Genomic DNA, 22,567 nt, shown 5'->3' on the forward strand with positions numbered 1-22,567 from the left:
AGAGAGAGAGAGAGAGAGAGAGAGAGAGAGAGAGAGAGAGAGAGAGAATGCATTACCGCAATGCTAGCCCGAGATTGTGCGGCCTTAATGTGGGCTTGAAGGTGCAGAGGGGGGTGGAAATAGCGGCAGGGGTCCCGATTGCATCGGCCCTTGACAGCGTCCATGCAGACCGTCACAGAGCCGTCCTCGTTCGCCTGCACCGTCTCGAGGGGGTGCGCAAACCGGCACTCCGTCTCGCCGCGTTTGCACGCCCCGCGTTGAAACTCGCGACATACCTACAGCAAGAGCGAACACGCATGGCATGGCACTCTATCTATGTGGCCAAAGGGGTTTGGGGGGCTGAGGGGGGCTGGGCTTTAGGGGCGCAAAACCGTATTGAGAGTGAGGATGGAGAGAGTAGCAGCTCTGGGAATCGTTGGATAAGCCGGGTAAAGGCGACCCGTTTCATTTTTTTAACCAAGGTCGCCTTCAACCTTCAAGAATGATGGAATAAAGCGAGTCTTGGACTCGCAGCAGCAGGAACGAACGTATCCGAGACACTCTGGAAGGTCTTCGTTATGTTACAAAGCTATGACAGGCTGTGAAAATGGGAACGGTTAGCTGGCGAAGAGTATCGAATCGGACTGTACGCATTTTCTGATCGTTGAACGTCGTGGCGATCCAGAGAGAATCGTTGTCCATGGTTCTAGGGATATAGGGAACTTTGGATTGGAATCGTGATTCGGTATTGTTGAGAGAGAATAGGTGTAGTCTAAAGAATGGAAACAGAAAACGATAGCTTATGGAACACTAATAGTCGCAATGGTCAACACGAACATAATTCAAACGATAAGCTCGCCTTTACACCGTAGTTAAAACTATACGCGAACTTGTACATTTATCAGAGGAAAAATGATTCATTTAAGCCGAAACGTGTATTCGCGATAAAGTAAAGTTATAGATCGTAGGATCGATGATAATTTGACAAGCAACTCGAATCGATCGCAAGAGAAACGACAGGCGAGCTTAAGACTACTCGTTCCACGCGAGGCAATTCGCTACGTACAGAGCAGCGAACAAAGAAAGAACTCTTTAGAGAGGGATATGGGAAGCGTCTGAGGGTGTAAGAGGGGCAGAACAAAGTGAAAGAAACAGTGTAAGAAACGTAGGCGGGAGAAGTAAAGTAGTGAAAGAGAGCGATGTATACAGTAGTGGTAGGAGGATCGAATGATACGAAAGAGCGCCCCATTTCTGGAAGTCGGGTCTATTTTCGGAGGCGTAAGAAGAGCCAACTTGACTTTCTTTCGGTCTTTATCTTTTCTTTTCTGGCCGTTGGTACCACACCCCGATCTACCGACTCGCTTCAAAACTCAACGCATTACAGATAATTCGAACTCGAGTGTCATACTACCGCGATAAAACTACAGGAAACGTTTGTACATGATCTACATATTTCGCATGCAAGGGTCATATTTTGATGAGACGAGTGACTCTGAACGACGGACCGTCAGAGAGCGGAGCTTATCAACGCCCAGAAAAAAGGAAACATCTAAACACTACTCTACGTGGACACTAAATACCGTGTTCGATTCTGTCGAATAGACGTCGTTCGCTGGTTTCGGTGTACCCTCGCCCCGCCCAATAAGGTCAGAGGACACGGAAAGTCGGACGGCTATTTCAAGGTAAAAATAGGGGGTGAAATAGGGGGGTAATTTTGACGGCTGCCTCCACGAGCATCCTTTCGGTATTCTATCAATCGGGTTAATTCGCACATGTGTTAGAGGATTCCTTGCGCATGCATCACGTACTATTTCCGGCCGTTTGTTTTCCGTCGCGATGCACAGCCATTCGGAAAAATATGTAGTGCGACGAACCTTCTCGACGATATTTCATCGACGATTTATGTCCCAGTCGTGCGAACCAGAAAGTAACACTGACGTAGCAATGATAACAAAAAATTGAAAATTGGAAATGATTAACGACTCGCGAATGACGTGAACTACTCTTTGTTCTTCAGACATATGTATCTAAATTTTAGAACCAAAGATCCGATTTTATGTGAAACGTGTTTTTGTAAAGTTCAACGAAACATCGTAGGAACAATTTGTATAGGCTACGAACCGGTACTTAATTCGCAGTAGAATAGGTCCGTTCTTGGCCAGACATCGAACGAAGCCATACCGGGTAGATGAATACTGTTGTGACTTCTTTCACGTTTTTAAACTATTCAACATAATTAAACACGAACAGCAACAACTATTCGATGAAGCTCGAAACTTAACTTTTATAAGCGTTGGAACCGATACGGTATCGATAGGTCGCCGTTTCGTTCGACTATACATTTTTCTCGGTGCACCGCGAGCTTACGTAGCATTCCGTAAGTACCATGCAAGCCTGGTGTGTGGATTCATTCAAGCCTAAGCGTACACAGAAAATCAAGCACGCACAGGCGCGGCGATTGTGTGTTAGGAAATGAGACGACTAACGATAAGCAAGCGAGTATCAGCATGCGACAGTACAGAAAAATTCTATTCTTTCGTTCGTTCTTCTTCGGCACTTTCTTTTCTCTGTTTAAGTGCGTGGAAGACACTCGAGAGCCCACGCTCTCCCTCGAACGAATCTTTTCGATTTACCGGAGAGCGCGAGCTTTCGAGGGAAGCTTGAAAGCTCGTTAGGAATGTAAACGTACGGGAATTAAACGATTAACGAGACACACACACGTACACAGGCGATACACGAATTATATGCACAGATCAGATATTTAGAGAACAAAATAAACATATATGTAGATATATACATAGGTACAGTTATACAGAAATATACACGGAAATAGAAAGAAAGAGAGAGAAAAAAGAGAACAGATACGACGAATGGTCACGCGTACTACACAGGGTGAGTCACCTGAAGCGGACAGATAAGTAAAAAAAAAAGTTTGCTTCGTTTGCGTAGAAGCTAGGACTCCGCGCAAACTTCTCGTCGCTTCGACTGATTAGCAACCTCCTATTTCGAAGGAGCGGGACAGGTATCGCAGAGGAGAAAGAAAGATCGGACGTACCGGGTCAGACGTTTCACTCGTTCCTCGCGAAGCTGCTATCGATCGGAAGTTACCCGACAGTGTCCAGAATCTACTTGCCGATGGTATCACATTCTTCGTAACATTGGACAGATCTTTCTTGCTTGTTATAATAGATATGCGCTCGTATAACTGGGAGAAAGGAAGATCAGTCCTGGAAGGAGCTGTGTGACGTCCTGGGTCAGATGTATAGACGGTCATCGCCAAGCAGAAACTAGTCGACATATGTACACATTCTACTTACCGATGGCATCACATTCCCCTTAATTTACGACTGATTTTTCTTTCTCCCTACGATACGTACGACCACGTATACTTCAAACGTCAAAGTGTAGAGAATTTTGATAGAAATTGTTAGACTGTCCACGTACTCCGGATGAATCTTACTTTCTCCCATCGTAATTCGCTGAGAAGGTCCACGTTCGGAAAGAGACTTGTTTGTGCACGTTCATCGACGCGTTATCGCTGACGTGTGTGCTCGTGTGTGGTCTAGTTATTCACCGCTCGGTGCACTTGCGATCAGAACGGATACAGAGGTACAGGGCAGTCCACGACGTCGACGCCGAGGACATCCGTGAAGAGTTTGAAGACGGGTTGTTCGTTTCGAGACTGTCTAGAGTACCGTTGCCCGCGCTCCGTATTAGCAGAGATAAGAGACAAAATGAAAACAAGTTAAAGTACATAATGCCCGCTGAAGCTCACGCATAAAATTGAGAAGAACGATTGTGAAAAGAAGAAGAAAATCATGTTTGTCAACGTTACGTCTATGCACGTGTGCGTGTCTTTATGTTCGTGTAACGATGTATCGTTCATGTGGCCGATTACGTTGCGTTCCGTTCGCGTGTGCACAGATTCTCTTCTGCACGTGTAAGCATGATGTGTAGCGTGTACCGTGTTTGTGTGAGCACGTGTACGTGTATGTTCGAGTACGTATTTGCAGGTAAATGCATATAAAATGTCAAAAAACTCGCATGCGATCGTATACATAATGTAAAAGCACCTCCTCCTAGCTGTAAAAGTAAACACATAAGTCGCAGATCACGTCCAACAATTAATAGAATTAGTAAACAAGTGTTCTTTTGGCAAAAAGGAAAAAAAAAAGAAGACAACGAATTATAAATATAAATCTGGCGCTGAAAAAATGAGACACAGGTATACGTATATATATATGTATTAAATATATATAAATATATAGTCGTCAAAAAATTATACGTACTGCCGAATATGTATACAGATATATATATATATATAAAACACGAGGAAAATTACAAAAGCTGTAAAGAGCATTAGCTTTGTGCGATTACGTTGCCGAGTTACGTCCGCGTTACCGTTGCTTTCCCAGAGGCAGCGTAGCGTGTTTCGTTCGATCGAAGAAAAAGAAATTCGTTCGAATAATCAAAAAGTAGCGAAAGTAAATACATACATAATTGAAATGAAACGCGCGACTGGAAAAGCATCGGCACGCCAGAAGCGAGTATAGCCAACAGAACAAAGATAATATATGCATGTATCGCTACAAAAGAAAGACGGAAATAAAAATTCTGTTATGGTAATGAAAGATCGATGGCAAATTAAGTAACGAGAGAACGAAGAAAAAAGATATCAACGGACGGGCTCGAGATCGAAGAATGGAAACGGTAAAAATAAAATAATCTTCCGATCGAGAGTAAGAGAAGAGAAATAGAACAGAGGGACCTTTAGTTAAGTGCCGGCCTGTGAAAAAGAAATCTTACGTGATATGTACACGTGTACTGGGTCACGCGGATTCTTGTCGATCGAGGAATCGATGGCCAAGTTTGCGCTTCTAACAAAAGATTGATCGCAGAGCCAAGATTTTATTCTATATTATAAGTTGACTGCTTCGAGTTAGTCTAAACACAATTTTTAATTTGTAATCGATATATACGAAACGCAGCACAAAGTTGGACATTTGGCCCTCGTTTTGCAGGAATCAGCGTGGCCTGATGTACAACTAATAATGTTATCGTAATCGTTTGCTAGTGTGCGTGGCGTACGAGTTCGTTAACATCGATGCAAGTAGTTTGAAAAGACAAAAAATTAATGGACATCACTACGCTTCATTCACTATGGTCATGACACTACTGACGATTATAAGTTGTAAATGTGTCATCGTTTGGCTTTCTACGGCTTTAGTTCCCTGATTGGTCAAGCTTTCGCGCAGAGAGCAACTGGAAAGTACCGAATTATGAATTTTCACCACGAATCCGGTTTCCTTCGCGCGCGCGATATCTTTTTTCTACCGAGAAACAATCTCGGCCAATCAAGGTTAGAGATTATTAATGTCTAAGTAGCGAAATCCAAACATGTTTATATCGAATATTATTGATATATATATATATATAAATGTATGTATGTATGTATATGTATTAATATATTAATATTAATATATTAATACATATACATATATACATACAGGTATAAACAGGCAGCAGGCAATTATTTTAAGACCATCGAGATGTAACGTCCGGGGGAACACGTATACATGTATATCTTCTCTTTTTTCCTGATGGATGAGAAGGGGGTTGGAGATTGAGGAGAATTCAAGATATCCAGACGGGATCGAATTGAGAGACAGAGTGAGATGAGCGTGATTTCGGTTTGTTCGTCGTTGACGCAGGATATCGTTAATAAAAAAGTCATTGAAACAATCTTTTTTCAGCGTAATCGTCGCTGTAAAAAATACTCGATTGATAGACTGTGGCGTCAGTTTTAGCGCGATTGCGATTGAAAAGAAACAGGAAAAAATGAAAAAAAAAAATGAATAAAGATGTCACTTTTACGTACGCAGAGTCTAGTCGTTCTTGCAAGCAGAATATGCACTACACAGAAATGTTTGTATTCTCAAAGAGGAAAGACGAAAAAAAAAGTAATACAGTTTGAGCATACTTGAGCACAAGTTCGATCAACTAAAAGAGCAAAGGCACATTACAGTAAGATATGAACAAAAAAAAAATTGGAAAAAAAGTATTTGAAAAATAAGGTAATGTACGAGAAGACTAATAGGTAAGACATAAAAAGCACACAAATTCTTTTTTTTTTCGGTCGTTGAGTGAACTTAAAAAAGATTCAATAAACATAGTCTGTGCATTGTTTTCAATTTCAATTATATTTCTTTTATTTGAATTCATCGCTCAATAAATTTCATATGACCCGAACTTAGTGCAAGTCATCAAGTATTACATCACAAATAGGTATCGTTACGATTACTAATTATCATCATTAGTGTATGTTACCAAATATTATAATAATATAATACCGTAAGACCAATTGTAGTTAGTTGATAAATCGATCGATATATTTCCGAATTCTATTTGCAATAGTTTAATTAACGACATTACATTGCATATATTTCTTATTCTTTTCGTACTCTCTTTTTTTCTCATTTACTTAATCGTAGACTCCTAACATCGGTATTAGTTTTTAGACGAAGGAGACAAAGGATGTACGAAAACTTTGAACATGTCCTTTGGCGAGGAATAATAATATGGGTGATGGAAGGAAAAGTCGAAACATGATAAAATACCGTATCCGCGTACAAAAAAAAAAAAAAAAATATGTGTATATATATATATATATATATATATATATAAACAAAAATAAACAAAAATAAAATAAAAATAAACGAGAAAACAGTAGTTGGATAAAATATCGACGCGTCTAACCAAAGATATCTCTTTTTAATCCCAGGCTGGAAAGTTGATCGTAAATTTCGTAATAACAATCGCTAATCGATATTGAACCAATTTCATCGATACATGTCTAGTATGAGGAGAATATATGTATATAGTCGAAACTCGACGAAGAATAATAAAATATGCCACGATAGAATTGGGCATACCTGACCAGACACTCCTCCATTCTTAACTCTCGTTCTCCGCGGTACGAAACACAATCAGTTAATTTGTTAACCTACCTACTATGTACACATGTTACTATGTGCGTATGCATGGCTGGATCGGCGCGTAAAAACGTATTCTGCATACGTACATAAATGTATAGATTCTTTAAAACGTTAAAATTCTGAGTTGAAAAAATATGCAACGATCTGCGAAACGAAGCAGGAGGAACCACGAGACCCTACGATAATTCGGTACAATATAAAATTTCGAGGGAAATTTATTCCACGGTTTCGTTACATTTAGAACAGAACGTATGGGCGTTGATAAAAACAATAAGCAGCGCGTCTAGGCGCGAGCACGAAGGGTTTAAACAAAGTTACACGATTTACCGTAGCATAATAAGCATGTCTCGCGTTAAAAATATAATCATTTAATTCGACGACGGGTAGAGTCGTTGAATCAATTACGAGCTGCAGGTTCTTCTGTTAACAATTTTTCTGTCGCGTCAGTCGAATACGAGAAACACGCATCGACAGCAGACACCCGAAACTTTTGTAGTTCTGTTCACACGAGCGTCGAGTTCGTTACCGTCGAATACACGGAAAACGTATTAAATTCGCTTTCTACGAAGAGCCGTTTCTTGTTCCTGAAAAAGGGAGCTCCATTTCACAAACGATCCGCGAGAGTTTCAAAGCCCGATATGCCCCCACCACCACCCTTCTGTCTGATTTTATTCATTTTCTCGCGGAACTACCGCGCGAAAACTTGTTAATTTCGCGAAAGCCGCCGGGCGAAAGAAACGATACAGGCTCGAGGGAAATCTGTAAACTCAAACATTATAAAACTTACCGCGCTTTACGCGAGACAGACGAAACTTTCAGCGAAATTCAACGCTGGATACTTGCCGGGCGCGGCAAGAAACATTATTGTTGCTTCTAAAACGTTTTCTTACGCGTGCTCGTCGACACGTTCCTCGTTATGTCGACGACAAAAAGCTTGGGAAATTCGCGGATCTTAATTAAACGCGCCACCGTCTGTCTTCGAGTGCCAAACGCACCTTTCCCTGCCTCCCAGATACGATTCGATTTTCCGTTTCCTAACGATCATGAATTTTAGACTGACTTATTCTTACCGCTTAAGAATATTACTAATAATGCCTTTGTTACACTTTACTTTGACACTCTTGAATCTAATCTAGAATTCTTCATAAAAATAGGACTTTACGACACCAAGATTCGTTTGGCTCGAGATTCCGAGTGACTAGCTAAAGGATTCCGAAAATATGTTTTTGCGCTAAAAAACTTTGAATAATCTTCTGTGTTTCGTTGTTCCGGAATAAAAGTCCGTTGTAAAATCACAATCGTTTCCGCGTCGAGTATCGAGGAAGAAATTTTCGTTCATCTCTGATCCCTTACATACATCCTTCGTCGCATAAACACTGTACCTATATTTCAATAATTTTAACCCGCTATTACGATATCTTTTACGTTATTATAATCTTGCTTTTGCCTACTCTTCTTAAAGTAATCAACTGAAAATTTCTAACGGTTAACGCTACTCTAAACTACTAATTTTGTTAAATATCTTTTGCGTTCGTAAGGAAAACCGACAACTCTGCAATTTCAAACAGCCGAAACTCGTTTCAAGGATCGTTGCACATTCTTAGATTCGTCTACTTTTTTTTCCTTCGTTTATTTCGCCATACCGTCGTGCCTCTCTTTTTTAAATATTCCAGTAGTATAGTCGTAATCATCATCACGGTTTCGTCGTTGCCATTATACCGGCTTGAATAATTCTTATCATTTAGAACTCGTTCGGGACCCTCTGGGTCGCTCGCGACCGTTGCAACACTCTCTATGCCCCTATATCGTGTAATGCTTCTCTTAATCGAAAATTTCACGTACGTCGTATGTGTAGTGCTATGATAACCATAAGTAATTACTAAGAGTACATTATAAATTGTAGCCACGCTCTTTGCTCGCGGTCTGGAATTGGCCTGCGATTCACGCCAGCGCGCAACGAGCCGTTTCCTCGTCTGAGGATGCGGCTCGCCATTTTGTTTCCGTTCGTCGTTAATGAGCTTCGTTTCGCTCTAGTTCGCTCGGTCACAAGTGATCCGTGAAATCACCAGTTTCACGCGGATCATCCCGAGTGTGATACCGTCGTTGTTAAATATCGAACCTAAATGAACTTTCGATGGAAGGGAGAATCGAAAAAAAAAAGAAAAAATAAATAAATAAATAAATTCGCTAAAAAAAAAAAAGAAAAAAAAAACGGGTCAGCGTCGAAACTGCGATCCCACAGCTGCGAACGACAACGAAGCTTGAATATTCACGCGACACACGTTCGTACAAAGCTAAAACCATCTGGATCGTTTACAGTCGCACACGCGATATACTCATCGTCGCGAATAAATGTATAGAAATATATGGCGTTTTTGGTCAGCCTGGCGAGACGGTCGAGCATCTTTCCTTTAAAATTCTTGCAAGAACCGCGACGACATGGACAGCCAGCGATGGCCTCTGACTTCCAGCCCAGGTCCCTGCCCTCTTCTATTTATTTCAAAACGCTCCTCGAAGCGTTTCGAGTCGAGCACCCCTTCCCTATTATCCCCAAATAGTGACAAACTACCGTTAAACCGACTACTCGGAGGCGTCATCGCGAATATCGCCTCTCGTCTCTGCTGTAAGCGAAAAGAACGATCGAAACATAGGACACGGGACGCGTTAACTCGCGAGGAACATCGGCAACCCGTGACAAAGCCATGGTTTGACTGTCTATCGGTGCGCAAGATTCCGCGAAATTCCAAGCATTTACGGTCGATGTTCCTTCCGAGATCTAAAGGTCCGTGGTCGAAAGAAAATTCGCGAAAAAAAAAAAAGTAGGAAAAACAGAAAGAAAGAAAACCCGGTCGACGATCGATTTCAATAGTACGCGTGGACGTAGATAAGGTTGTGGATCGGATGATGGTGAGCGTGGGGATTGTGCAACGGAGTGCAGAAGGAGGTGGTGGTGATGGTGGTCGGGGACGGAGGATGATTGACAGATTGCATCGTGGAAACGGGCGACACCTGATTGGGGGGACCGGCCGGCACTTGGTACACGGTATTGGGCGCGGCCATCGGGCACCTTGAGGCCCCGGCTGCGCCGTGTTGGGCCCCATGCTGTTGTTGTTGTTGTTGCTGTTGTTGTTGTTGTTGTTGTTGTTGTTGAATGTAGTTTGGTGGTAGACATACCTCGAGGCGGTCGGTACGGGGCATCTTCTGCGGCATCGCTACCGTCTGCGGCACCACGCCGAGAGGGCTTCCCACTCCGGTCGGATCCGCAGGGCCCATTATCGCAGGCATGATGGGACTGGGCGCGAAATACGGGCTGTACGTGTTGCCAACCTGCGGCATGCCGGCCAGGTACGGATTCGTCGCCTGCGAAAACACCCGGAAAGTATCCAGGTAACACGGATTAGAACAAACCTATCCCCCACCTTCGCTCCACGCGGCTCGTTTTATGCCACCTTCGAACTTGAGTCACGGTAGCCCCACCCCCTAGTACCTCCCACCCTCTTGCAAGGGGTAGACACGAAGCGTGGTCGGTAATTTGTTCGCTCGCTTTATTTAAATGCAGAAGAGGACATCGAGAGAAAGCTCGGCAAATAGATAGTCGGTACTTTTCGAGATTGTTCTAGGTGTCCAGTTCTACGTATGAAAATGCAATAAAATGAACAAGACAATTCGAACGAAACAAACATCGGGCTGTTTGTAATTCTCGCGTCGGACGTTGGTCGGAACGCGTCGAGGCTTCGCGAGTACCTATTCCAGTGATTATAACCATATCCTTTTTAACCTCGTGGCACACTTTAGAATAGCGATGCATTACTCGAGAGGTCCTGTACGATAACAAGAATTTTATCCGGTAGAGTAAATTAACGGACACTACGCGGTCCGCGATGAAAAGAAGAGGAACGTTTAGGTACTCGCGAAACCTTAATCGTTCTTTCTTTCGCTGTAAGTTTCGCTTCGGTTTGAACGACAAGCGCGCGTCCCCGCAAGAAGCGTTCGGTTTTGCAGGGAACGGGGTTCCCAGAAGCGAAGGCAGGTAATTTGAAGCGCAGCCGAATGAGCTGAACGCTCGTTCCTTCTTCTCAAGGATCTGTGCTTGTATTCTTCCAACTTTCGTCGACGTACAGAAGCTTCCCGGATGCGAGGCACGCTATAGATCTACCGAAAAACTTTCTACCGCCATCCGAACGCCGCGATAATGGTCACTGACCCGGGAAAAACGCTTCGCGTCACGACTGCGATAATCATTTTCTTCTGGGGTGCTACCGTGCCTCGCGTTCGGTTGTTTTCTTCGCTCTCGACCTGTTGGCGTTGTCGCGATTCGAATAATCGTTAAGAAATGCAGGTTATTAATTTACGCTCGAGGTGTACCCCGGTTCGGTTCACTGTAACGCTTCTCAAAAGACGTATCAGCCATCGAGCGGTAACTACTCCAGACAACGATATGAAATTCTCAAGTATTCGAGAGAGAAGAAGACGTTGTGATCTTACTTGGCCGCAAAATTCCATGCTTTTCTCTTCTATAGACAAATTTCAAAACGTCTAGAAATTTTGTATTCTTTGACAAAGAAACGAAACATCTCGTGATGCATGCAGATCAAGTTTTTTTAATTTACAGTGCGGCACTCTTAAAACAAGTCGAAGCTTTCATACAAACGCTTACTAATCTTACAGGCACACTACACGCGCGGCGGCGACGTGAGCTTGAAAACGACATCCGAACGATCTGAACGATCTTTTCTTTATCCGCGTCGAGTACGAGAAATTTTGCAGAATCGTCTGACGAGCCGTTGGCGTCGTCGCCGCCTCGCGTGGCATTTAATTAACTAAAAAATTAGTGGAAGCCAACCAAAACCAGGAGTTACCATAAAGGCGTGGGTAGCGAGAAGTTGCTGCTGGATTTGCTGTTGAAGGTGATGGTGTGGTGCCGGAGGTGCCGGTGCCTCCTGTTCACCAATGACGTAATTGGAGAACACACCAACAATCAACCACAACCACGAGAGCCACAGCGGCAAACATAGGGGACAGACAGGCAGTCATACGAGTAGTATAGGGTTCGATGTCATGTAGCAACGACTATGAATATATGTCATGAATAAAAAGGCGAGTGGGCGTATTAATGTTTTGATTTTGTTTCGCGAAATATTTATTATTTTTCTTCTCTGTTTGCCGATCTACTCGTTTTAGCACGAAAATTACCATTGTTGTAGATTCGTCAAACGTTAGACTCGAACGATAAACTTTGATGTCGATTGAAAGACTCTATTGACGAATCAACAAAACGGCGACAGTTTCAATCGACGATTTCGTGCCACTGAATAACGGACAATCTAACATTACTAATAAAAACTACAGTTTCTTCTATTTCGGCACGTTCGTATCTTAATATTGACTGTCTATCAAGAATTATGGATATAATCAACCCTTTCGAGAGAACTCGACAGGCTCGAAATTGACCGTTAAGGCGGCGATATCTAGAGATCAGCCTATCATTGGAATTCAAGAATCATCGTTCGCTGAAAACTGTGAGCCCTCGACAATAGACGACGCGACGTTTCCGGCGGTCGTCGACTACAGTTCTCGTCCGTCCCGAAAGGGTTAAGGAGAAGGGGATGACACTGACCAGAAACATGCGGCGTGCTAAATTTTACTCTCTGAGGGTTTATCTCTCGGTGCAATGCCCGCGAATAAAAAAGAACGCCGACGAACAGAGACGGCGAAATGACAAGACTTTCAGAGATTCCCGATGCCGTTGACTTTTCCAACAGCCAGCAGCCAAATACACAATAATTCGTCAAGTTATGGATCTCGAAACGAGAATGTGTCAAGTTCACCGCACCGACGTTTGTTCGTTCAGCGTTGCCTACCAAAAAGGGTAATCTAGTGGTAATCGTCGACTAACACAGACAAAATCAACATCTCTCGATCGTGGTAAAAGAAAATGTGTGGATGTGTGAACAGCAGAAGACGTGGTGCAACGGTACGCGCTAAAGATCGGACGTACCACTGTTGGTACCTGACCAGGCACTAGTGGCTGGGCCGGTGAGAGACCCATTTGCTGCATTAGCGCGTTCTTCAGGGCTAAGTGATTGCGCCCGTTTATCAAAAGCTGGTCCTTCAGGTGCTGTGGTGGATGGAAATACTTGCAAGGCGGCTTATCCCGATTACATCGACCCTGAAACAGAAATATAGATCGTCGTTAGACTACGCAACTTCAAATCTGAAAAATAACAATTCGAAATCGGAGACCCGGAGAAACGTATCGCGCATTTCACACCAGCGTGGAAACCTGCGTGTTTACGCTCTAAACGCAACGGAGTACTCGCGAAAAATATTTGCGAGAACCTCCGCGCTTCTCGATTCGTTTACAGCTCGTAAATCAGTATTAAGTAAAGCGTGCGAGAAACCCGCGAGGCAGGCAATTCCTCCTCGAGCTTATTAGGACATCGAGCTCGCGTAAGTGGCACAGAAGTGCGATTAAACACAACTTTAATTACAGGACCTTCCACGTTAACAATATTCCCGCGAACAGTCTAGGTGTGCACAACAGCCGCCGTTACACGCGCTGCAATATACCTTGGGCAAAGTCTTACGTGTGCGCGGTGCAACCTATCTGCAATTTACCCGCAAGTGAAACTCACTCACGTACAAGTGGTATATAATACAGCTAATATCAGAAGGTCTCGTAACTCGGGCGTTGCAGCGAGCTTTAACGCGATTTAAGGGTTCTGCGCGTCGTGTCGTTATGTTCGCGTGGCTGCCGTCTACGCAATCTTGAATAGCGAGCACGGTGAAAAACAACGGAATATTTCTCCGCGTTCTGCGCGTCATCCGAAAGTGAATCTGGAAGATGGTGTTGCGATCGACGCAGATTCTCGTTGCTGCCCAAAATAATATCTTTTCGCGTTGCATGTTGGGACTGTACCAGTTTCAAACTAATCGTGTCGTTTTTCTTCGCGAGGATCGATGATAAAAATTTGGTGAGGAGTTTGACACCAGAACGTGGCGAAACTGGAAAAAGCTTTTTCGCAAATGTTGGCTTTTTGAAACGCGTATCGAATTCGTGTGCCTGATACGAGAATTTATACGCTTTAAGAAATACAACATTTATTAACGCTTCGTATAATGATCGGATCGTGAAATACCGAATTCCCGTTATCTGCTCTCGCTAATTCCAACACAAAATGACCACGTAATCTGGATAAACGCATACACCAGTTTCGTTTGATCAAATCTGCGAGTAACTATAATACGACGTTACGGGAGTTAAAGCGGACTAACTCCGCAAGCCTTTGCTTTAAATAATGGCACGATTCCAGAACAGCTTAACTCTTTCCATCTCGTCATCCTTTAGACGAAACAAATAACACGAACCAAATACTATTCGTAAAGTTCAGAGTCGCGAGCTTACCAATCGATATATTATTTTCTTTTTGCATTTCACCGACTCGTTAGTTTATACACAGTCTCGTAGTTGCGTATCGTTGCAATGAAAATGGCAGCGATATAATACGCGTTCTTCTTCAAAAAAGGACATTCTATTATTGATGTATAATATCCATAAACACATTTAGAACACTTGGAAAATTAACGTTTGTCCCGCGAGATCGCTGAAATATCCCGCTGTGCGTCCGCGCGCCGCCTGGCACTTATGCGTCTCCTGCGGCTGTTGAAACGAGGCGTACCAGAATTCACGGATCCAGCGGAAAGTGGATATACCCAGCCTACGCAGGTTGCAAGAGAAGGGCCAACGCAAGGAACGGTCCAATAGTAGCGTATAAACGTCGAGAAGAGGAGGAAGGAAGGAAAGGACTTGGAGAACACGAGGCGTACACACAGAGAACGGGGCAGAACTGAAGGTCGGATTAGAACGGAGAGACACAGAGCCAGGAAGGATAGAACCGGGGAGGAGGATAGAAGAAGGTCAGGGTAGTGTCAGGATGGTACTAATTAGACCCTAACAATATTAGTTCAGGTAAGACGTCTACGACGTAGAAGGTGAAGGTTGATAGCGGCAGCCGGTGGGCATCCATGCTTTCTTACGGAAATCCAGTGGCTTTCCGTAATAGCAGCTTGCGAGAGTAAAGCCGACCTAGGGGTGGAGGACTCCGCGGTGAAGGGATGCCTCCTCAAATATCGCCTAATTAAGCACATTCGAGAGTTTCGAGGAATAATGTGTACCCGCCAGCGAGAAACTTTCGACCCACTGAGAGCACAATTGCACACCCCTCCGCTTTTCCCGCCCTACCATTTCCATCCTTCTCTCTCCCCTCGCTGTACAGGGTGTTCGGCGAAGTATCCGATAAAGTACGTCAACGTGGTCGATCGGGTCGTTACGAACAAAAAATATCGCATAGCCCGAAGGCCTATTCTCTCGAATTTCCAAACATTTGCACGCGTGCACCTTTATATTTGGAATAAACGCGTTAGCGAAATTACTGAATGCCTTATCGGACACCCTGTGTACATCTCTCTGTCCTGGTCCCTCTATTTGCGTCACTGTTCTCGCCACGCTCGTTACACCACCAGCGGGTAGGCTCTCGTTCCTCGTCAACGGTGCACGAGATGCGAAAGCTTGGCTAATTGCCCCGGAGACGAGATTTCCGGTTGAAATTTGCGCGCGCGCGCGCGTGCGGTGCAATAGACGCGCACCTACGTTAAAGGGTATTCGCATCGCGAGCAGGCTGCTACATTAGTCGCGTTTATGGAATAGGTGTATATCCGTGTTCTGGATAATCGCGGCGCAATATAGCCGAACAGAAGGCAAACAACGGGGCTCAACGATGCCAACCAGTCGAGCACACGCGTATACCACCGAGTGTGTAAAGTTCGATGCAGGAGGGAGTTTTTTCATAAACGGGCAAAGTAGGACACACTGGGATCAGGATAAACTACGAGCTTGGAACTGTTGAAGTTGTTGGAACTATTCTATGTGAGAATTTTAATTAGTCGAATTTTGTAACCGAGGAATTGAAAAGTTGTCCGAACGATGGAACAGGCGTGGCTAGCAACGGGCTCGTACAGCTGACGATTCGTCTGACTCTCTTGTCACGAACAAACTACTTTTAAAAATTTAACAGCTCAGGGTATTAGTCAACGTATCATGTCGTACGATCATTTTATTCGAACAATGCGAGGTGCAATTAACGTGTTTCCGAATTGTATTAGGAAATTCCGCGATGCTGTACGAATCGAGCGACGTCAGCAAGCTAGAGCGAATTTGCGAGCAAGTATTTGCAGAAATTGTGACGATTGTCTGGAAATGACGAGTGAGAGAGACGGAGAGTATTCGTTAAGGATGAAGTAGTATATAGTACGAAGGGAGGGAAGGATAAGTTGTCGAAATGAAATACATATTTAAAAACAATCATTGGAATAATAAGGAAATTCTGAGAAAAGAGAGTACCGCGACCATAAACAATTTAATTACCATCGCTAGGAAGGAAATTTCATTCGGTTGTCGGCCGAAGAAGCGAATGATTACCTGAAAAGGAAATACGAGATAGCGTGTTGTTAGAAGCGAGATTTATAACGCGGCTAGCTCTCCTCTCTCCGGAGGTCCTCTAAATATCATTAAAGTTTCATTAAAATTAGAGGGGAACATTTCGCATGGCTCTCTGGAGAATGCTGCTTCTTATCAGTAGTCCCTTTAAATCAACTTTAATACTACGCTCGCCAGTTAGCGTCGCCTAAAATATACGCTACCTTAAATTCCACGGAACTACGGTTATTTGCATCTCGACGATAATGCGTTCCTCTGTTTATTATTAAGTTCGGTACCTCACGCATACAGCGGAAAGTAAAGATTATAATCTGGCAGCGCCGTTTCGTCTGAAACAAGGTATCGTTTATTTTATTTATCGATTCGTTGCTTTACCGTTTAAAGGCAAACTGCGCGAAGAAACGGTACCAGGGTGCTTACAGGATAAAACTGAGAGAATAGAAAAGGAAACGTACAGCCTAAATCGAAGGGTGCCGACAAATAACGTTTAACCGGTGGCCATTCGTTCGTTGATAAATCATTGGGCCGAGGCGAGCAGGTGTGCCAAGGGCAAAAAATGTTTCCACTCTCACGAACGCAGCCAAGGAACTCCCACCTTCATTGTTTCGACTTTCCGACATTACCAGGAACAACGAGGTGGGAGCGGGAGAAAGGGGCTGGCGACCGACTCAATTACAGTTGCTGAACGACGCGATAATTGGGATCAAGATTGATTGTCTCCCTTCCTGTTGTTCTGACCTTTCACGGGGCGAAAAGAACTGTTGCCGTTTCTTTCCTCCGTTCAGATGCCTATCTGGGAAATGTGTGAACGATCACGAAGCTCGAACAAATTGTACTGCAACGAACGATACTTTGGAGAAAGGAATCGTAACGTGGGTGGACACGTGTTCGAACGATTCACGTATCGTGGACTTAAAAGTAAGCCAAACGAAACGTTGGGTGCGCGCGTTCGAAACGCGAGAATAAACAGAAAAAAACGTTCAATTTTCATGTAACACGAAAAGTTTTATAAAAATCGGCGCACCGGCTGTGTTTGTCGAAAGCATTTTCGAAACACACTAATGGCTGCAACCGGAGCACAAAATCAAACGGAACGTACGTTTCTATAAATTCTCCTTTATCCTCACTCGGTTCCGAATTTACTTCGGTTCCAGAGACGCGGCTATACCTTATGTATAAAATCGTTACGCTAGGTATGAAACAAAGTTGTAAAACACAACAGTGTTGCTGTGCCGTGCGCACCTTGTCGTTACAACGCAGCCATTCTCTAGTACGTAACGAAGCGTTACGATATACCGATAAAATTTCATACCACGTCGGAAGTTGGTGTCAAGAAAACTGCAACTTGTAACCTCGCGGAAAGGAGAATGTCGCAGGTGTGTCCGACAATTGCGTACGTTAGGTTACAAGTGAAGTGTCCCACTTCGAGTGTATGGAATGTGCGTCGTGTCGGCATTATTGCCAGTAGTCTGCACGATATTTCGCCAACATATATCATCTCGAAATGTCCAGCTGTAAGCTCCTGAATCCATTTTACGACCGTAGCTTTCTTTGAAGCGTGGAAAAAGTCTACTGCCATCTAACTAACATATCGTTCTTGGAACACATGTTAGCGTTGAAGCGAGGCCTTGGAACGGAAATAACCGAGATACATTGACCAAAATCAACCGTTTACAGTTTTCAAGTTCTTCCAAGTCTCCCTGCTTACTTAGTTTGGGAATAAATAGTATGCTCCACGGTCAGACCGGGGAATAAGTAGTATAGTCCATGGTCAGAGCTAGGCTATTGGAACGTGTCGTCTGCACCAAGAAAAAGTTGTACATCATTGCTTTAAACTATATCGCGAGCAGAGAGACAGAGTGCTCGACAAACAGCGAAATTAAACCGTAAAAACTTGAAAAGACCGAGGTCAACGTAGCGATCCAGGTTCGCGCAAGGAGAAAAGAAAATACAATAACGCGTTCCCGTTCGTCGGTTTCACTTTCGGTGTTAAAAACCGCCACGAAATCATTCGCGAGAGAGTGTCGATATCAAAGAACATCGAAGAAGAAAACGAAGAAGGAGGCGGAAGATGGCCGAAGTAGAAGGAAGGAGGAGGATGCTCAGTTGATGGCGGCAAGAGGTCGATGTCGAGCAACCTTTTTCACCTCGATAAAGCCCTGTCGTCGAAGGTGGCCGACGAACACGATCCTTCAGACCCGGGCTAACCCCGCTTTATAACCTCTCTCGCCCAACCCTCTGGCTCTCTTCTTGCTCTTTTGCGTTTCACGTCTCTGAGCCGTGAGAGAGAAACCATGCATCGCCAAAAGCGGAAGATCGGGCGTCGCGGAAAGAGCAAAAACGTCGGAGACAGGATGATAGAGAGAAAATGAAGAGAGAAGAGGAGGCACACACGAAACTCGGAGGGACAGAGAACGCGAAGCGAACAGAGGAGGCACGGGAAATGGGAGACGTACGAAAGCACACAGCCGTTGCAAGGGCTGCAGGCCGGGTGAGCAAGATTACTAGGATTTGCGCGTAGATTTGCATATCGATTTTCCCATGGAACGGTGTCGTATGGCGCCAAGCGGCACACGATGTCCCTTAATTTCGTCGGGGGGAAGTACCTACGACATTAGCCTCGTGGCTACGTTTAAACACGCTTGTTTCGCAGCGATATCCCAGCCGTCTCTGCTCGTAGCGTCGAATTAGCCGTGTTAACTCGCGTAAGAATCAGCCAGATTGTGTACCGGGGAAGGCAGACAGAGAGGGATAGAGAGAGAGAGAGAGAGAGAGGGGGGGGGGCTCGAAACGTCGACGATTCTAATCGAATCGGGTCAACCGGGGGTCGTAGTTTATCCAGGATCCGTTCGAGTTGTAGGCTGTAGCCATTTCGGGTCTCACCTTGCGGAAGGAAAGTATTCGTCGACGGGCTTGATAGCTTAATACGTTAACGCGATGTCCGTTATTTGAGCCTGTTCGTTGCCTTCGATACTTGGCAAAGTATCACAAAGTTTTACAATTTCGTGAAACGTTTGGTCGATGGTTACGGGTGGTCTAATCTTCGATCCTTTGAACTTCCAGCTGGAAATTATCGTTGCCGAGACAAACGAGTTGCTTAAGAATTGGGAAAGGAATGCACGTGGAACACCGCGTCGTTTCGACGGGAAAAACTTGGGCTAGAAAGTACACGGATCGGTTCAATTTTTCAGAAGCGAAGAAAAATGGTCAGACGTCGAAGGAAATCTGCGGCATTAGTTCCGTAACTACGTAAAACGCGGTCGTTACGCGCCGATACTATTTCATCTTGTCTCTCTAAATTACCATGGCAAAGTTACCGTCCCCCACTGGCTCGTCTCTCTGGTATTATCCTACTTACAGCTTCGAAAAGAGTTGGACAGGCCTATGGGGTAACGTAATCGCACGCAAGATGGATGAGAGGATAGATCGAAGAAAATGCATTGACCTGCGTCAAGCAGCGTTAATTGCGTACGCGTATAGAGAACTAATCGTATATGGAGGAGAGTTACCGAGGAGGCTTTCTATTTCGCAATATCCTTTCTAGGGAGCGAGTAATACGATCAACAGCGGAGGTTCCTCGTCGAAGGAAATATCGAGACGGCAGCGCGGGACGCAGCCAGCGGATATTGGCGCGATGATAGGCCAGATTGAGAGGAACTTTGTTATCTGGATTACTTAGGGGAGTAGAAAAACATGGCGTTGTTCCCCGATCGACGTTACGGCATCTACATGTACAAGTGTACACGCGCCCGCCGGTTAACTCACGATCGGCAGAAATTTTAGGATAAACGAGAAAAGTTTGTTCGTCGATCCCACCGCATTGCACGACCCCACGTATTTCCGAATCTCATCTCGTATCGACTAATATCGTTTCCTTCCATCTCGTGTTTACGTCGCTCTAGACATTCCTAACGAGCACGTCAGATTTTTTCCCCCGAGTACACAACTTTTGGGTTTATGTTTATACCGTGACCCGATTATCGAATCTGTACCAGGGCCTCGAATCGGCTCTATACTTTCCATCGAAAGTAAAAAAAATGGCAAAAAAACTTTAGCCTTCCGAGCCAAACTCGAGCGCGAATCATTGCGAGAGAATGCTCGCACGCCGTGGAGGTGGAACTCTGAAATTTGGCCAACGAAGAAAAAACAACCGGGCAGGACGAGAAACTTTTTGCAGGATTTCGCAACGGGGCACGACGAACAGGCAACAGCTGGATGCCTATATGGTTTTGCAAAGAGCACCGGAACGGAGGGATAAAGTGGTCGAGAGGAGTAGGGGGTGTCACGGGCCAAGTTTCATACGTATCCGAGCGAGTTTGTCACGCTCTGGTCCTAGAATTGCGGCTACAACTACCGACAAGTCCCTCTTCCACCAACCCACACCCCCGGTCTCTTCCTGGCCAACCTCCTTTGACCTCTCTCAGGCTTCTCACGGACTCGGAGTTTTAGCTAAGACGAGCAACCTGGTTAATTCGAAAAGTGCCGGCCCGCGCTACGTGCGTTTCTCCACGTGTACAAATCTTCGTCGTCTTAGAAAACCTCCACGACGCCGACGCCGAGAGAAAGCCAGGCCAAATGACATCAGGGGTCCCGTTTCATTATGTCGAGGACGTGAAAGCCCAGCTGAGTCAGTGGTTACCCTCGGTGTAAAGGGAATTCCGTTTTTCCCTTCGTTCTTTCTTACGCCCTCTTTTTCTCTCTACCTTTCCTTGGACCTCTGGAGATATTTATCGGAACCGCAAAACGTTCTTTTGTCTTACGTGCCCAACCGTGCATTGTACTTTTCGACTTTCACAGGGTTGTTTTTCGACTAATTGAAATCAAGCTTTCGCGTGGTATTACCGGTGCCGCTCTTGGTTTTATATGGTTAACCCGATGGTTAAGTACGTACTCTTGCCAAGTGTTATCAGATACTGTTTACAAGAGGTAAGACTACGGAAGCATGGCGAGAACCGTCGTCCATCTAAATCCACGAATTTTAGTTAACTTGTTTAGCTGTACTCAATGATCGAGTATCTACTTGAAGGGAGTGTCATCGAATACCGTTCGAAAGGTCGGCTATACTCTTGGCGATGATTATTCGACGACGGAAAGAGCCTTCCCACGGACGGTCGCAATATCCCCTGGATCGAGGCTCGCAGAATCCCGAAGAATATCAGCGAACGTTGCGAAAGATCGTGGAGTGAAATCTTGGTCGCGACGGAATTTTGAGTGGTATCATATTCCCGCAGTCATGCGGGGAGCGTCGGCGTCGCTCCGTTACGTGCGCGCAATATGCAAAAGCATTCCCGGTGTCTTGGAAGTTGTATTTCGGCGGGCGCGAGATGCGTCACGGATAACGACGCGGAATTATTAACGACACTCTTGCAAGGACGCAACACTTTCCAACTAAATTAGAGAACAAGTTGCTCGGGTCCCTCATTATCCTGACAAATTTCGCGACGGAAACCCGCGACGTCCCGTAGCCTGCGTCCGTGGGAGGCTCCGGTTCCGCACGGTACATATTAATGCGTAAAAGTTAATTCCGATGCTGGGCGATCTGCTATGTAGATCACGAACTCTATTAGATTGAGTCTATATAGAGAGTCGCATCGCTTATATTAGTTCCGGGTATCCGCGGTGTCTACATCGCAGACACCCGTCCCTGTTTGAGAAATTCTTAACTACGTTTACCCTACCCGATGCTGGAGTTGTCGCGTTCAAAACATGAATTATCTAGGCAGTTTCTATTCACACTTGCAGTGACGCGGCGCACCCTTTCTTCGATGGAAACGTGATCGTCGAGCTTTTGAAAAACTCAACATTCCGTAGCTGTAGTCGTCATTTTACACTGCAAACCAATCAGAGGGTTCCCTACTGAAATTAGATTACCTTCCTGGTTCGGGCACCGATGAGTCTCGATCCGCGATCCGCGATCCGCGATCCGCGATCCGCGAATGGACTAGCGGAATATATTTCCGGATAATTGCAAATCAGGCATATTCGAGTGGCATATTTCACGGTGTTCAACCGGGCAGGCCGCATACGTCGCTAATAATATACGATTGTAAATACTAGTTAAGCGCGTATACTAGCTTTGATGGACAGCCCAGTGACG

At 44.8% G+C, this 22,567-nt stretch overlaps 1 protein-coding gene across 17 annotated transcripts in view; it reads right to left on the reverse strand.

Annotated features, from left to right (window-relative positions):
* LOC128890487 (protein muscleblind) overlaps positions 1-22,567 on the reverse strand; it is a 281,109-nt gene that overhangs the window by 29,571 nt on the left and 228,971 nt on the right. For 8 of the 17 annotated variants that reach the window (XR_008460629.1, XM_054149015.1, XM_054149018.1 and 5 more), the window contains 4 exons: positions 12,973-13,143; positions 11,834-11,914; positions 10,149-10,334; positions 57-275 (listed from right to left, as the gene is read on the reverse strand). Coding sequence is in view for 12 of the 17 variants with exons in the window: in XM_054149015.1 (XP_054004990.1) it covers positions 57-275; positions 10,149-10,334; positions 11,834-11,914; positions 12,973-13,143 (657 nt within the window). In the remaining 5 variants the exon portion in view is untranslated. The remainder of the gene's footprint in view (positions 1-56; positions 276-10,148; positions 10,335-11,833; positions 11,915-12,972; positions 13,144-22,567) is intronic. The other 9 variants (XR_008460630.1, XM_054149023.1, XM_054149020.1 and 6 more) reach the window with 3 other exon arrangements.

This window comes from Hylaeus anthracinus, unplaced genomic scaffold (genome assembly GCF_026225885.1).
Source record: "Hylaeus anthracinus isolate JK02 unplaced genomic scaffold, UHH_iyHylAnth1.0_haploid 12000, whole genome shotgun sequence".
Classification (NCBI taxonomy): domain Eukaryota; kingdom Metazoa; phylum Arthropoda; class Insecta; order Hymenoptera; family Colletidae; genus Hylaeus; species Hylaeus anthracinus.